Source organism: Pteropus alecto, unplaced genomic scaffold (assembly GCF_000325575.1).
Source record: "Pteropus alecto unplaced genomic scaffold, ASM32557v1 scaffold21, whole genome shotgun sequence".
NCBI classification, from domain to species: Eukaryota; Metazoa; Chordata; class Mammalia; order Chiroptera; family Pteropodidae; genus Pteropus; species Pteropus alecto.
In genome coordinates, this window is record NW_006436282.1 from 13083907 (window position 1) to 13100690 (window position 16784).

A 16784-nucleotide genomic window follows, 5' to 3' on the forward strand; every position below is an offset into this window, starting at 1 on the left:
TCAGGTCTAAGCTATTTTTTTTTTTTAATTTAAATATCATAGATAGTATGTGATAAAACTGATAGGGGGTACTACTGTCATATTTAGATTTGCAAAATGGACAATTGCCTTACACAAATAGCAAGTAAAAATTCAAGCCAGTCCTTTATAAATATTTTATTTTGGGGTGTGCTTGTTTTCTGAAACTACCTCTACTAAATCTCCTGTCAGTCTTGAAACTAGAAGGCAGAAAAGCTTCTAGTGCTACAGCCAACTGCAGTGTAGCCAGAGAAACAGGCAACAAAAATAGAACACCAGGATTGCTGTGCGTGGGTGAGGCAGAAACCACATTATGAGCAAAAGCTTCCAGTATTATTTTAGAACCAATACAGAGCTCTGCACTTCTCTCCTCTCTCTTCCAAAAACACATACTACAAAAATAAAATAAAATGAAATGTATGTGCATTTGCCCTCTTCGAATTATGTTTCTTAATTTTTTTGCCTTCCTTTCCTTGGATGTGAATCGCCAGTGTGAAACACAGTGTGTAAGGCAAGCTTGGAGGGAGGAAAGAGTTAATTGCTTTTAAGGCCCTGCAATAGAGAATTATGGTTTGAAAGATAGAGGCTGGACAGCTGGGTTTGCTGGGGTATTTTTAAATGCATTAATGCAGGCTCCAATCACTCGGCCAGGCTTGACCTATTTTTGGCTCAGGCCGACCATTGTTCTATTTCTGTGCCTGTGGGCCATGCTGTTGTTGATTCATATGCAAATGGATTATCACTAGCTTTAGCCAACTTGAGCTGAGAGAGACCAGAGAGAGGGAAGACACACACAAACAGATAGGAGAAGGGCACCAGCTGAAGCCACTTGCAGGACTGACCGGTTTTTGCAAGGAAACTCTAGCAGCCTGAAGAACTTTAAGCCAGGTTTAATTGGTTTCTTTTTCTCATGGGTAGAGTTAATATTTTTCTACTTATTCTGACAAAGCAGTAACCCTGACGCACATTCCTATTTCCCACCTGCTTTTAGTTTCCAGGATAACCTAAACTCCAGAGAGCCTTAGCATCCACCCGGTCCTTTCTGCTTTGCACACAGGTTGGTAACATGGGAAAAGTGTCCAGGTCTTTTGAAAAAGTGTCTGTCCATCTTAACAGAAAGGAAATCATTGTCGAAGTTGATCCTCTGCTGCTTCTCCTTGGGGAGGAGGGAAAACCAGCGAGGGTAGCTCCTGGGGCCGGTGCACTGAGCAGAGATGAATCTTTCATGTAGCTGAACTAAGAGTGATTGGAATATGCTGCAGACAATTTACGAGAGTGACTCGTGTTTTTCCTCAGATGGGGTGGCTGGACGAGAGCAGCTCTTGGCTCAGCAGAGAATGCACAGTATGATCAGCTCAGGTAAGATCCTCCTTCATAACTGAGACATTTTACGTGTGAAAGGGTGCTGACTTGGGAAATGCAGCTAAGCAAAGCACCTCTTTTAAGGATTTGCTTTTTGATGTTGATGTTGCTATTTTCTTGGTGCATCTGTAGGGTTTAACTTAGATCTCTTCCATTACTGTTTTTGTGCATATTCAGTCTGTTTAGGGCCGGCTGCTTCTGAATGAAATCGCAAAGCTTCTGATGAAAGATGGGACTGAGATAAGTAAACTGTAGTTGGGGGTGTTTCGCCTTACTATGCAACTAGAAAAAGGAGATCAGTACTGATTGTAAGCTTATTCTAATGGGACTTTAGAAATCAGGTAAGTTCATATTGTGGCTTCAGTTTAAATTGCAGCCTCCGCTAGCCTGATGATTTTTTATTTACAGTGTGCATACAGAAGCACATCTATTTATAGACCTACCTTCTGAAATATGTTTCCTATGGAGTTGTGAAGGTAGTTTTAATGTGGCTTTTTCTCATCAACCCAAAATGAAACTGTTTAAAATAAAATAAAATTATTATTAACAGATGGTTATTTTAATTTCTTTAAAGCCGTTTGGGGTGTCTGACATTGTCAGGCAGATGCGATGGCATAAACACATATATGAGGTATTATATGCAGGTGCAACGTTTTAAAGAATAACAGTAACAAATTCCAGTTTCTAGTTTCTCTGTGTCTGTGCTTATGCCTTCAAGGAGATGTGCTGATGAGTGATGAAGCTTGTCAGCTTTGTTAATTGCTGTTTGTTGAAAAGAGGAGACTCTCCAGGCAATATCACTTATTTGTCATTGGTGCCTTTCATATTTATTTCCTCTAGCTAGTTCATAAGATTGGGGTTTGTTTTGGTCCTCTTCTGAATGCTACAGTCTCAACTGGCTTAAAGTTCTCCCTCACATCTTTAAGTTCCTATGTGGGCTTAATCATAATTGTAGATCACCCCATTGACTCTCATAATAAGAATGCAACATAAAGTAGCATTTACTTGGTAGAGATAAATGTGAAAGAAATATTCCACAGGTTGCCATGATGTCTATTTTAGTGTTGAACACCTCCCCATCTATGGATCTGTGTTTGAAGCAAGTTTTCTTTAAACCTTGGTTAGTTATGATGATTTTAAGATTCTTCTGTTGACTCAGTCTTTCATGGAATTAGAATAAAATACCGATTTTATACAATTTGGTATGTTTACACTCAAGTGACGGTGATTATGTTACTGTTTATCTAAAGCAAACATATCACAAGTTCAGTATAATTTATTATCTTCCTGGCTGTAAGTTTGACAAGAGCTTGGGGAGGGTTCAGCCAGTCTGTGTCTGATGGAACTGGTCACTTAGCATTTGATTTTTTAAATGTGGACCAATTCTTTAAAAATCACTATTTTAGGTATCTGTTCAGTATTACACTTTATCCTGGTAGTTCTCAATTCTGTGCTGAATATTTACATTTTCTTCATAGGATAGAAACAAAGCCTTTAAAGCGGCGACTGCTGACAGTGAATCTCGCTACAGGTGTTTACAAGGTTCACTGTTTCTCAATATCTTTGATAATCGTACATAACATTTCTCCGATTTCTGTTGAGATTGTTATTTTTCTGACATTTGATGATTTCTAAACAAAGCAACAATATTTTCAAACAGGGCAGTGCTTGAGACTGCCCGTGCTGTCGTCAGGTCTACAGGAAGCAACGTGTAAGCACCAGCTGGGAAATGAAAAGTGGTGTAGATGGACGTTGACACCCAAACCTGTCTGGCGTAAATAAGGAAACTCTTAATATATTAAGTTCTATTTATTTTTAAAGTTCAAAACATAAAAACATTTACATCCTTCCTATCATGCCATGTAATGTTTATAATATGTCCTTAAATTTAATTCTCCTGATCTTTATTGTCTGAGCAACTGGCTTTCAGTTTTAGAGTATTTTACAGCATACAGATAGATGCCTGGGTCCTACCCCCAGAGCTTCTGATTCAATTGGGAAATAGCATTGGAGCGTTTAGTATCTTCAGAGCAATCTTAATATCCAGCAAACTTTGAGTATTATTGACATGGGGAGATGGGGAGGTGATGGCAATGCCGGGGACTCATTTCAGGAGAGTTTGCCCTTTTAAGTTAATTGCTAAAGTAGGGGTGTGTTTGTCTTAATTTAGCTACAAATCTTGTTCAACTCTCTTGTGGACCAGTGGCATGGATGTGATTGATAGGCTTAGAGTGGAGTCTGGATCTGAAAGAGAGTGAAATATATATGGTAGCCATGCTGAGTGGTGGAGGGAGCACCACTGTAGGAGTCAAAAGCTCTGTGTTCCGCTAGCCAGTTGTAGAACTGGTTTACTCGTCCGTAAACTGAAGAATAATGATGTCCTCCTGCTTACTTCTTGGCATTCATGTGAAGTTCAAATGTGACAACATGTTATTAAAGTGTAGACTCACTATTATGATTACTATTTCTAGTGAAAGAATCTGAGCTCCCAGCTCTTCAATACCATGTTCTATATGGCTGAACAAGCTGGATGGGTTCAGCTGTATGTCACCTGGGAAAATGATTTTTTTGTTTTGATAGTAAGTTTTCTTTAGTTATCTTATAAATCAGCTTTTCCCTTTTTTTTTTTGTTTTTTTTGTTTTTTCTTTTTCTGGTCTGGTAAGAATGAAATCCTTTCCTTGTGCAAATTGTGACTATAAATCAGAGTAGCTAGTGTGTATGCATGTATGTGTTTTGAGAAATGTCTTATTACGTAATAATCAAAGGCAAAGAAGTTGTAGAATGTGTAATTAAACAGTGAAACCTCTAGCAGCAGATTTCTTGAAATTAATTGTTTAAAAAAGCTTTGTTTTGTTATTAGCCACTGCTTTAGAGTCCCCATTTGTTATTCTAGTTATATCGAATACTATGCATTAATATAGATGATTTTTCTTCAGAGATCTTTATATACTATTGAATTGTAAATGTTTTATATGGTTCCATTTTTTCCTAATATTGACCCATCCAGGCTAGACATCTTAGGTAGAACTAGGTTGTAGTCTGCTAATGTCTTTTCAATTAAAAAGCTCAATAATATTGAATCTTGGAATTCAGTATGAGTGACACATGTTACCAGGTCAGTTTCCATTGTTATGGCTTGTGTGGGCCACTCTAAGTTATAACTGGAAGAAACTAAAGTATGTACAAATATTTACTCCGGTCACTCAACAGTAGCTGGCAGATTCGGGGTGTTCTCCTGTTGCTAGGCATGTCACTTCACACATTGGACAGCAGACCCATCCAGACAATACTGGAATAATTACTGTGAAAGAATTTCCTAGAGTTTGTACAGCATTAATGTAAAATACATTCACAATAAGAAAAACTCATATTTTCACTATGTATTTTAGGGTATAAAAGAGAACATTTGAAGCTAAATCCTGAATTTCTTTTATGGAAAATATATCTTCACCCTTTGAGAATCCCCTTTTTCCCCCTTTTGTGTGTATCATCAAGAGGAAAGAAACGTTTTAGATTCAGTAGTCATTTATGTCTACTTGGAAAGCAGAATCTAATTATGAAAATGTAAGTCTGTGAAATACTCCTGTCATGTCAAGAATCACTCTGGTGTAGTCCCCATAATTACTGTTTTGCTGTTCACTAACTCAGGTTATCTTCACTTACAAGGCTGTCACCAATTTGAACATTTGATAGGTAGCAATCAAAAAGCTAGTTATAAATTGTCCCATTGAGAATGGGGACGAAAATGAGTATTTTTTAATTCTGTTCATGACGCAGGTGGCATAATCGTTATGTCCATTAAGTAAGAAAATTCAGTAAAACCCCTCAGAAGACCAAAGTAAACCCAAATTATGACTTTAAAAATGATGATTTTGATTTTGGAGATGAGAAATTTGAAAATGTACCACATAATTTCTCATCACTGATAAATAATGAAGTGTTCCAAAAATAGCATAAGGCAGCAAACACCTGCCCCCAACACATAATATTAATAATAACTGAACAAAGAAAACAATATGACCAAAGCAATATACCTCAGATACTAATAGTTGAGGAAAAATGGAAGCAAGGATCTTTGGTTAGATCAGAGAAACCTAACAGGACCTGAATTCTAGGCCTCCTTAGAATTTTACTGACAACCTGAAAATTCTTACTAAAATTCCCAAATTTGGAGAGAGGCGTACTGACCAGATATCTTCTACTTTGGTTGTTATTATTGTTGTTTGCTTTTATTGTTATTATTTCTTGTGACTGAGGAATAGAAGAAAGGATTGTGGAAGAGCAACTAGTAAAATGGGAGGAAGGTGAACAAACACTGCCACTCTGGAGAAACGAAGGCTCCCGAGGAATACTCTAAATTGGGGAAATGATCTACAGCTCTCTGCAACGAAATACTCTTCCCCAACTAGCCTTCGTGATTCCACCAAGAAGGAAGCATCAACTCGCTGAATCCATGGAATTGTCTAATAATCAGTCCCGACAAATAGAGCACTTTAGAAAGAACATAAATTCCATAAAACAAGAACTCAAAAATGAGATGGTGAAACAATAGAATGGGATGAAAAAAGGGTATTTTAGATTTAGGAAAACAAATTGAGAGTGAAAAAAACATGATAATTATAGAACAAAAATATTCATTAGAAATAGCAAGAAACAATAGACAATTTTAACAACAAAGAGGAAAGGCTTGAGACAATCAGTGGGAATGAAAAAGGAAAATGAATTAAAGCAATTGGAGAGAAATCAATAAATAAGAAAGACAATATAACAAAGAGTATTTATGTTCCTGAAGTTAATATTCCAAAACATTTAAACAGATGATTTCAGTGAAAATGAAGAAAGATCATTTCACTGAAAAAGAAAAAAACTGATTTGAAAGAGCTCCCATCTTTTAGGAAAGATTGAAAGAGCTCCCATCTTTTAGGAAAATTCCACGCAAATGTTTACCGCCGAGTCACATCCTAACTGGGCTATTGAATTTCAAATGTTAAATAATTCTTTAGGGATTCAGGCAGATAAAGCAAAGATCTATGGTGGGGGTAGGGTGAAAAGAAAGGAAATATATGGAACTCAAGAATACTTATCAAAAGTATTCATCACTCAATGCCAGAAGATAATGAAGAAAAATCTCTGAAGTTCTAGAAGTGCAGTCCAATATTCCACCTAGGCAAGATGTTAGTAAAATATAGGAAAAATAGGTAGACAAATTAGAAATCTTCAGACATGAAATAGATTGCTTGACAATGAAGCCCACACGATGAAGAGATGAACTTAAAAATAAAAAGTGTAATTCAGAAGTATAGAAAACACAGTTTAATGGAGCAACATTTAATCCATTTAAACAACTATGAGATTGTAGTTATAGGACAGAAAGCAAATTTTATAAAGTAGGGCAATGTAAAAATATTCATAAAGCTAACCAATATGAGACACTGGGGAGAGGTGAGATGGAGGGACGTGTGAAAGTGCTAGTATCCTCTCCTCTCTGAACAGGGGCAGACTCCCTGCTGCTTAAAATAGAAAAATATAGTTTAAAAAAATACTCAAAACAATGATTTTTAAAAATGGTTTCTTTATGTAATGTTAGAGAAATCATTTTGGAAATAGTACCTCCTATAGGAAGGACACATTTAGTATGTTTACGGTCCTTTCAATTGCAAATTTTAATTCTGTTAAGTGCATTCAGATTTAATAATGTTTTTAAAAATAACATCAGTGATATTATCTCATTTTTATAAAAGTATATTTTGTCTATTCATTCATGTCCCAGAAGAATCCGTGTATAGATAGAAAGAAATTAGGAAAGATTTTATGTTTGTGATGGTGGTCCTGGTGGTAGAGGGGCTTTTGTTTTCATCGTCAGACTTTTTTGCCTTTATGCATTTTAATAATATGCACACATCTTCTAAAAAATGTTTCTTATACATCCACATAGAAAGCTACTATGCCAATACACTAACAGTGATTAATTGTAAGTAGTAGTGTATAAATTAGATTGTCTTCTGTTGCAGGTAACTGAAAATCCTACTCAAAGTGACACACAACAAGGAAATTTATCATTTAGGGAAATAGCAACCCTGGTTAGGCAACACCACGTGGTCAGTAATGTCAACAGCATGCAGTCCTTGCTATCATCACAAGGCTGTTTTCTCTAGTAATCACAAGTTGACTGTAGCAGTTCCAGAGAGACATAGAAGAGAAACTTTGCTTTTGGGGGTGAGGGGTGTTTCCTTTAGGAAGGAAGTTTTACCCAAAAATTTTCCAGAAAATCATCCTTCATAACTCATTGGCCAAAATAGCTTCACGTGCCCATACATTAGCCAGTCACTGAAAAGAAGAATGGAACCACTGTAATTGTTCCATAGGGCCATGGGTAGGCCAGGGAGGAGGGATGCTGCTGCTAGTAATCTAGTACCTATCAGGAAGAAGAAAGGGTGAGAAGAATGAATGTCAGCTAGGCACCAGCAGTATTTGCTACAGTGTGTACGTTGGTGGTTAGAAATCTCTTCTTTGTAATTTGTTTTAGTTTGTAATTTCTCAAAATATAATTAATTAAGTGAAGTACTACGTAATTTTCTTTCAAGTAAAATTTAGGTCTTAATTTTCTTGAAGATATACATTTATAACTTAAATCTCTTTTTTTTTTTTTTACTGGTATTGAATAGAAAGACTTTTTAATACTATCTGTTGTTAGAAGGAGACCTAATAAAGAAACTGTAGTAATTACGGTAGAAAACTGGGTCTCCCTAGGTTGTAAGTCATTTTTTTAGAGAAGAGGAAGATCAAAATTGTGGACTGATGTATTCTAAGTATTTATTATAAGTCTGAGTAAAATATTCTTTTAATATTTGAAAAGTACAGGGAATATTAAGAGAAATTTATCTAATCATGTATAAACTTTTCCAGTACATTAAAAAAGGGATTATCTTAAAAATACTCAGAATGCAATTTCTTTGCCAGTAGGTTGTTATAATTATTACATTTTACAGTAATGAACGGTTTTAACAATCTGGAATGGTAACTGCATTTTAACTTTTTTTTTCTGAATTGGAATTCTTTGAAAACAATTTAATTGGAATAAAAGCTCGTGAAAATGACTTTAAAAACAAGCTTTCTCTAGATGAAATTTAAAGATATTATGCCATGTGCTTCAGATCAGTGTGGCAGTGCTAAGATCTATTCTGTTCTTGAAAGGAAGTTGACCTGTCACTGGTTAGCTTGGGATGAATGGTGTCCTTCTATGGGCAGTTTTAACTTTTCCAATCCCAAGAGATTGAAAATCAAGAGATGAAAGGATGAGAAAAACCTTGTGTTCACTACTTCTATTCTTCTTCCACCAAGTCCGTTATACAAAACAAATATAATAAAACAAGAGTTTTTACAACACTAACTGACCTACACTTTAAAGTGTTATCAGAGAATATTATGTTTAGGGTTACTCTAATGAATATAAAATTATGAATATAAAATTAAGTAATACTTAATTACTTTTGAATATAAAATTAAGTAATTCTTACACTTTATAAGAATCCTCATGTTTTATAAGAATATCAGTTTCACTCATCTTAAGGTTAAATTTTCCATAGTAAAACAAGTGATGGGCCTTTTATATATACTGCTTTTAAAATACCCCATGATTAAATCCAATGAAAACTACATTTAAGAAAGAAGGAAATTTACCAAACCACAGAGTGTAACTAGTCATTTACTTATGATTAAACTCCTTGCATGCTAATAAGGTTGGAAATACCCTAGAACTTAATTTTCTTGCTTCTTCCCCTCGTGGTCTACCACTTTTATTAGAAATGTTTAATTCATAATTTATATTCAGTATTGACACAATTGTAGACGTGTAGGTGTCATTCTCAATTATTTGAAGTAAGTTTTAGTGGGTGTCTAATTAGGCTTGACATCCAAACTGGGTGAAAATATGAAAATGTCAGAAAGTATTTTTCAAAATTTGAATTAAGGACAAACAACAACCAAAAAAAAAAAAAAAAGAAAGAAAGAAAATGTTATTAAATTTCCGTTAAATTACATTGGCCTGGGTGTTCTTCCCTATAATTTTTCTAGGGAACCCCATGTAGGGTAAACTAGAAAAGCTCTTGGTGAATTGAATGCAATTTAAAATTTATTCTTCATAGTGTTTTTTAAATCTGCTTACAAATAAAATTCAAGTGTGTATTTTAAATTCATGATTTTACATCAGGAACTGCTCATTTTAAATTTGAAGGAAAAATTGTCATCATCGGTTACCATTATCATGGTTTTCCTGCCACATTCCATGCTGATCTAGTTGTTTAGTCTCAATTTAAAAGGTCAGTGATTGGACTCATATTTTCCATCATTTTTTATCACTGTTATTCTTATTATTATTGATATAATAAGCTCATGTTTTAAAACATTTTCTGTATCAGACATTATTTTATCATTTAATCCTCTCCACAAGGTGATGAGGTCTGCAGTAGTGGTCATTGCAACAGTATTCATATTTTGAAGATGAGGCAATAGATTCAGAGGATCTTTCTGAGAGTTATCATGGTTTGGAACTGGCAGGATCTGGTTTGAACTCATTTTTGTTTACCATGTCCCTGCTACTTGTTCTTCAAGAGGAAAATATTTAGCATAGGATAATGGTTTTCATTTGGTGCTAAACGTATGGAATCGGCCATACGTATAAACAAACATCTAGGCACACTTCTTAGTCCTGGGAGATTTAAGGCACAAATAGGCAACTGTGTCGAGAGGCATGGGGGAGGAGCCTTAATTCACATTCCCAGTGCTTGATAATAAAATCGGTTGAAGTTAACACTATTCTGGGCTGAGATGGACATGAGGCAACCTCCACAGTTCCGTGAGACTGATGATACATAGAGTAATGAACAGACTCTGTGGACAGAACCAGCATCCCAAATGCGTTTGGCATATGTTTGCCAATGCTCACAATAGTCTCAGAAACTCTAAAGGCAAGGTTTGTACCATTTCAAAATAGCACATTATTACTAATGTATTTTATCAGAAGAAGGTATTTTTTTCAGGTGTTAGCACTCTGGGGTTCAGTTTCTTTTGACCTAAGTGTTTGAATTATACCTACCTTGGTTTTTAGCTGGAAATCGGGGCTAGGGGGTGGGGATTGGGGTCAGTAAAGTCTGTGTCTCCACTTGAATCCTAATTTCAATATTGCCACCTCAAATCCTTGAGCCAAAAGAATGATCAAAATTTAGATTCTGCCTATTTTGAATACATACTGGTCCAATTTGGGTTCAGTTTTGGCATTTTGGGTGAAAAGTCGATGGCAATGTTTGCATATGCCAAGATGATATTACATTTTACTTTATCTTGATTAAATTTTATTTCATTGGATGAATACTGTATGTTCTACAGGTGACTCATGCGTAATACTCACCAATTAGATGCTAATCCAATTATTAGAGCCAACTCTGGTTTCCAGCAGCTATTTTTTATCTTATTTGCTGTGAGAATATTGGCCATTTTTATGAATCAATACTTTGTAAAAGCATTATTGATTGTCATTTTAATGACGATCATAATTTATTGCCTTCCTAGAGGAAAGGAGCTTTCAGGAGATCATTAAATGCATTAGAATCTGCAGATGCCCACATGTCTGTGGCTCTCTTTAGCAGGTTGACTCCTTTGGGTCAGTTATTCTTAGCCTCGGTATTTCTATCTTATGGCATCGCAGGTCTAAGATTAGCTTGTTAGGCGTTATCATGCCATCTGAGTTACCTCCTAATATAACTCTACACTGGAATGATTATTTATAGAAAGAGCATTCTGTCATTTTTGGGTTATTTCTAGTAGTTTAAATAAAGAAGAATAACATTCAAGTGAAACCACAGATTCCTTCCTGCTGCCAAAACAACATGATAACTGTCTGCTTAAGGGACAATAATGTTTAAATATGTGCTTAGGGTGATCGCAAAATTCTTTTTATCTATGCCACCTTGACAGAAAGGGGAGGCCTTTCAGGAGTGATGTATAATACTTGTGGAAAGGCAAAGAGGCAGCCTTGATGCTTTCTGTCACAGAGCACAGAATACTGTGGTTGATGATGACAACAAGAGACACAGAGGTTTATTTTTAGAAACAGACATTGCTAAGCTCTCTATTTGGTGTTAATATGGCTCATAAACAGGACTCCTCACTGCTGAACTTCCAGCGAAAATGGCATTTTATAGTATACACACACACACACACACACACACACTTTTTTCTTTTTTTCACTTTGTAACAATGACTATTATTAAGAAAATAATTAGAACTTTTTTAAGCTAAGAAATCTAAATTTTTATTAAATTCCTCCAATAGACATGGAGTATTATTTTGAAATCTCATGCAGATTGGACTTAAGAGGTGGTTTATGAAAAATAGTCAAATATAAGTACAATGAATATGCAAGTTGGCTATAAAGTGTGGAAAAATAAGTGAATATATCATAAATGACTTAATAATAAATTGTCATACCTATAAAATAATATGTATGCTGCTGGCTTTATTGTAGTAATATATAAAATATAGCTATAAAAGATATTAGTATGATGCATTGATGTAAGTTGTTGATTTTAATAGATGAGATAAAATTCTCAATGTATTAAAAAGTAGGTATTAGTCTCTGCTAGTTGTTCTAGTATAACTAACTAGATGAACCCAACACATTTCATGTACAATGAAATGTACAGTTTCACATTTGAGAACTCTTCTTTTAGCTTACATAAACTGTGCTTAATTCAGACCTTAGCAATTGATATTTTGTATTAAAATTAGAATTGTGATTTAATCTGTTTAATTTGCATTTTACATTTCCTGATTATCAACTTGTTGTTAGATGATGTTAAATGTTAAAGCGATAGTTAATACATTTCATATTACACATTAATTGAAATGCTTAGAGCACTGTAGGAATATTCATAATTTTATTATTTACTGAAAAACATATCTTTTTTAAAGATAAATATTTTTGTAGGAATCCACTGACCATTAGGAATTCGCAAAGTGACAAAAACAGGAACCACAGCAATTCAAATGCATTCTCAAAGAAGCCAAGATGTAAATAAATTTAGAGGGTGGGAGTAGCAGCAATTGTAGGAACCAGTTGCATCCTTACCATCCTTAATTAGCGGGCTGAGGGTTTCAGGAGGTGATGTAAGTGTTTGAGGCTTTGGAAGCCGAGGTGAAATAGTCATTCACGTGTTCATTTTTTCACTCAGAAATATCTGCGAGTCAACCGTGTGCCAGATATTGTTCTCCACATGGAAGGTACAACTATAAAACAAAACAAAGAGATACATGGTTCGGAGATTACTCAGTTGTATGATGGCTAGATCATACTACTTTAGATAATAATAAGTACTAAGGAAAGGTAAAATAGAAAAATGAGATAGAAAATGATTGGTGGTAGCAGAGACAGTATTAGCTGAGGTAGTCAAGTAAAATGTTTTGAGAAACATAGATGTGAAGAGTATCTTCCCAATAAAAGCAGGTTTTCTATCAACATTCCATTCGGGCTAAGTCAAATAGAATGAAAGCACAGTTAGAATAGAGCAGAGCATGGTATGGAGCTCTTTTAGTCTCTACCATACCTCTGCCTTGTGCAAGGGATGGGAAGCTTTTATCAGCAGGTAGACGAGGAAGCAGGGCGAAGGCTGTAGCTATGATTTTCTCTGTTTCCCAAAGAGAGACTATAGAATTAGATGTCTTCCTCCTAGGATAAATGGTATTGACTAGAAATTAAGGACCTTTTAGAACCCCTTACTAGACATTCAGCTTTGCCCATTAGTCTAACTCTAACATCAGCTGTGCTGAAACTTCTTACCTAAGCAGTAGGAACCTTCCAGCAATTTAGTAAAGTGAATAGTTTCTCTTCTCTTGAGGGCTAAAAAGAAAGGAAACAATATATCTTCACCTGCTAATGTTAGAAGTCAAAGAACATTTTCTCATAAACATAAGTATTGTACACTTTTATAAAATACAGTATACTTTACAATGGAATTTATTGAGCACCTACAATGTACCCAGTATTTAATTCAGGGAAATCATTGGTCAAATGTCAACTTTGTTAGATGGCTATAGAACTCTAACTTTCAAACAAAATATTTAGAATACAGTCTTCATTGTGTTGAAGAGTAGATAGATTTGTGACAAATTGTTATAATAGTGGAGTAAGAAAGTATTTCATAGAGGTGATAGATGTGTTTTTTAAAAAGGAGAAGCAGCATTATGACAGCAAAGAGCTATTTTCCCCACGTTCTGCTTTCTCATGGGTAGGGAACAATGATAGATACACATAGTAAGATGGACAAACATTTTTGAGGGACTGACACATTATCTCACATGCTTGATGCCTCATGGGGTTTTCTCTCAACATTCCAAGTGGTTTAAGTCAAATGGAATGAAGCACAATTAGAATAGAGCAGGAAGTGTTCTGGGGCTATTTTAATCTCTACCGACTTCTGCCTTGTAGAAGGGATGGGGAAGCCTTTATCAGCAGGTAGGCAAGGGAGCCCAGGGAAGACTGTCAGCTATGATGTTTCTTGAGCTTCAGGAAGACTGGGACTGAGCCAAACTCCTACCCAACAGGCTTTGTTGGATTCAGTGTGTAGCTTGAGGGAAATGGTTTAATAGCTACCTTTTTCCCTCAAGGATTGTCTCATTCTATTATTATTTATTGAGTACTTAGCTGTATTTTTAAGCTAGATTTCTTATTTATCTATTATTGTGTATATGTTTTTATATATATGAACTAATAATTAGCTATTTCCTTTTTCTGAAATACCCTCTGCTCCATTCCAACAGTCTTTACGGGGAGAAATCCGAACTCTTAGGAAGCTCAGTTCAAATGTCTCCAAATGCCGCCCCCTCTCCCAAATCCCCTGCAACACTTCCCAGTTTTGTTTCTTTCCCTCCCTTCCCTCCCCCACCTCATACCCAGTCCTTTATACTCTCTTAGAACATTCCCATTTTCTGTCTTCCACTGTGGTTATTTATGTCCGTGTTCCCCATCCCCCCAATTAGTTATATTATAAGCTCCGAGAGGAAAAGGATCATGTTTTACTTCTATTTTTATTCCCCACAGTGCCTAGCACATAATTGGTCCCTGAGACTATTTTTAAATAAATGAATGATTAAAGAATACAGTAGCATTGCACAAAGTCTGTTTTTATAATATTTTTTTGTGGACATGATTCCTTTTATGTAGAAAGTTCTCAGCTTCATTGTAAATTTGAAAAATATAGAATTTTGGAAGATGTTAGAGCCTTTGACTCAAAAATTAAGACCATTCATTGTAGAGTGGTCAAGGATGACCTCGAGTGTTTTGACAATATGTATATGACTCTTCAAATATTTTAATTATTCTTAGCGGAGAATTTTAGAGTATTCTTATTTGACTTGATTTTTCAATGAATAATGCCAATAGAAATTTCATATTTGTGTCAGCATTCAAAATGTTAAGTGTGAAATAGCTAATTTAAGACTGCCTGAATATAAATGCATACTTTTTTATACAAGTAGAAGAATAAATTTGACTGTGCAAATCATTACAGGTATATTTTATATTATTCAAAAAACACTTCACATTTAATCCTATTTTTCTCTTTGTGATTTTTTTAAAAAGACTGTTTTCTTACATAAAGGGCAAAAATGGATGGATTTTTTGGTTAACAATAGTATCAGTTTGAAACAGTTCCGCACCTCAGATTGCTATTTAGAGCTCACCTATATTTATTCAGGCATTATTTAATTGGTTATATTCTTTGAGAAGAGGGCAATAAGATAAGATCTTTTGGTAAACACTTTAATAATCAAATTTTGAATGCCAAGGGTATCAGCAATTTAAAAAATTATCTAAAGTAAAATGTCAGAACAGAGAATTCACAGAGTGAGGTATTAAAGAATAACAGATGGAAGGAGTGAATCAATCTGTACACATAGCTATTTAAGAAGAATGAAGTAAATATATTTATGTTTAAGTGGGAGAGGAATGGTGAACAGAATAGGTATATAAGTAAGAAAAGAGACATAATTTTTTAAGAGTAGTCTTTTTGCTCTGGTTTAGACGTAAAACTCAGCACAAGTTAGGATAAATTAAGGGCATTAAGGCACAGAAAATTAATTGAGTTAATAATAAAGTATGGGCCAAAAAAGGAGTTGGATAATAAAACCAAATTTTGCAACATAGCTGTTAAACTCAGGTTTTAGAGCACAGGGGATGAATACATACATGGCAGTCTTCTTTCATTGACTTTGCCAATGCTGCCAATTGTGTTTTCTCATCATTAGGAGCATTGTGAGTCTAAGATAAGGTTCTCACAGCTGTAATAATCATATTAAGATGGAAGAAATCAAGATTGTTTGACCATGGATTTAGACGTTTCTAAGCATTACCAAGAAATAAGAATTAGTTCAAGCCGATTTCTAAAGAATTATAATTTTTGGAACTATAAACTCAGTTAACTGAAATTATTCATTTGTTTTCTTTTCTGAAAGTTGAATATAAAAATATTAGGAAAAATTGTTTATCAACTTAACCTAATTTGTATATTGTAAGAAGGAAAATAATAGGGAAAAAAATTTAGGCAACTGATGATAAAACACACTAAAAACAATGTCCCTAGTCTAAAATCACTTATTTCGGATTTTAATCGAGTCAGCTCTCACTATCCATTATCCCAATAATTAACTCAAAATTTTCCTACATCATTGGTTTGGAAAGATCAATGATTATCTATCTATATCTATCTCTCTATCTCTCTATCTCTCTATCTCTCTATCTATCTATCTATCTATCTATCTATCTATCTATCATCATCTATGTGTATATGATAGATCTCCGATAGATACATAAAGAGAGAGAGAGAGAGAGAGACAGAGAGACAGAGACAGAGACAGAGACAGAGACAGAGAGACAGAGAGAGAAAGAGAGAGAGAGATGATAGATGATAGATAGATTTCTTACTTCCTTCCAACTTTCTCTCTCTTTAGCATAGAGCTAAACCTGAATATGGATATAACTGTAGCTCTAGAAAACTTTATGTGAGTTCATTTTCAGATGACTAGAAAATATATTAAATTGCTTTGTAGACACAGGAGAGAACATCTTTCTATTCCGTTATCTACAGCTTTGTCTAGTTCCTTGGGCATTGAACCAATAAATAGTAGAGATTATCTTCATATTTCACTAGCTATATTGTGAAAACCATTTTTCCCACATCCCTGCCATCATTGGACATTGTCAGACTCTAGATATTCTTGCTAAATTGAAAGATAAAAAGTGGCACAGCATTACTTTTTTATGTGAATTTCTCTGATTACTGGTGGAGTTGAACAGTTTTCATATTATTAGCCATTGGGGTTTGTTTTAGTGGAGATAATTCCAGGAAAGCCA

At 34.8% G+C, this 16784-nt stretch overlaps 1 protein-coding gene across 2 annotated transcripts in view; it reads left to right on the forward strand.

The window, feature by feature from the left end:
- Nucleotides 1-809: 809 nt before the first annotated feature.
- HDAC9 (histone deacetylase 9) overlaps nucleotides 810-16784 on the forward strand; it is a 298491-nt gene continuing 282516 nt past the window's right edge. The window contains exons 1-2 of one of the 2 annotated variants that reach the window (XM_015589423.1): nucleotides 810-1075; nucleotides 1315-1377. In XM_015589423.1, coding sequence (XP_015444909.1) covers nucleotides 1356-1377 — 22 coding nt within the window. In that variant the 5' untranslated portion in view covers nucleotides 810-1075; nucleotides 1315-1355. The remainder of the gene's footprint in view (nucleotides 1076-1314; nucleotides 1378-16784) is intronic. The other variant, XM_015589424.2, reaches the window with a different exon arrangement.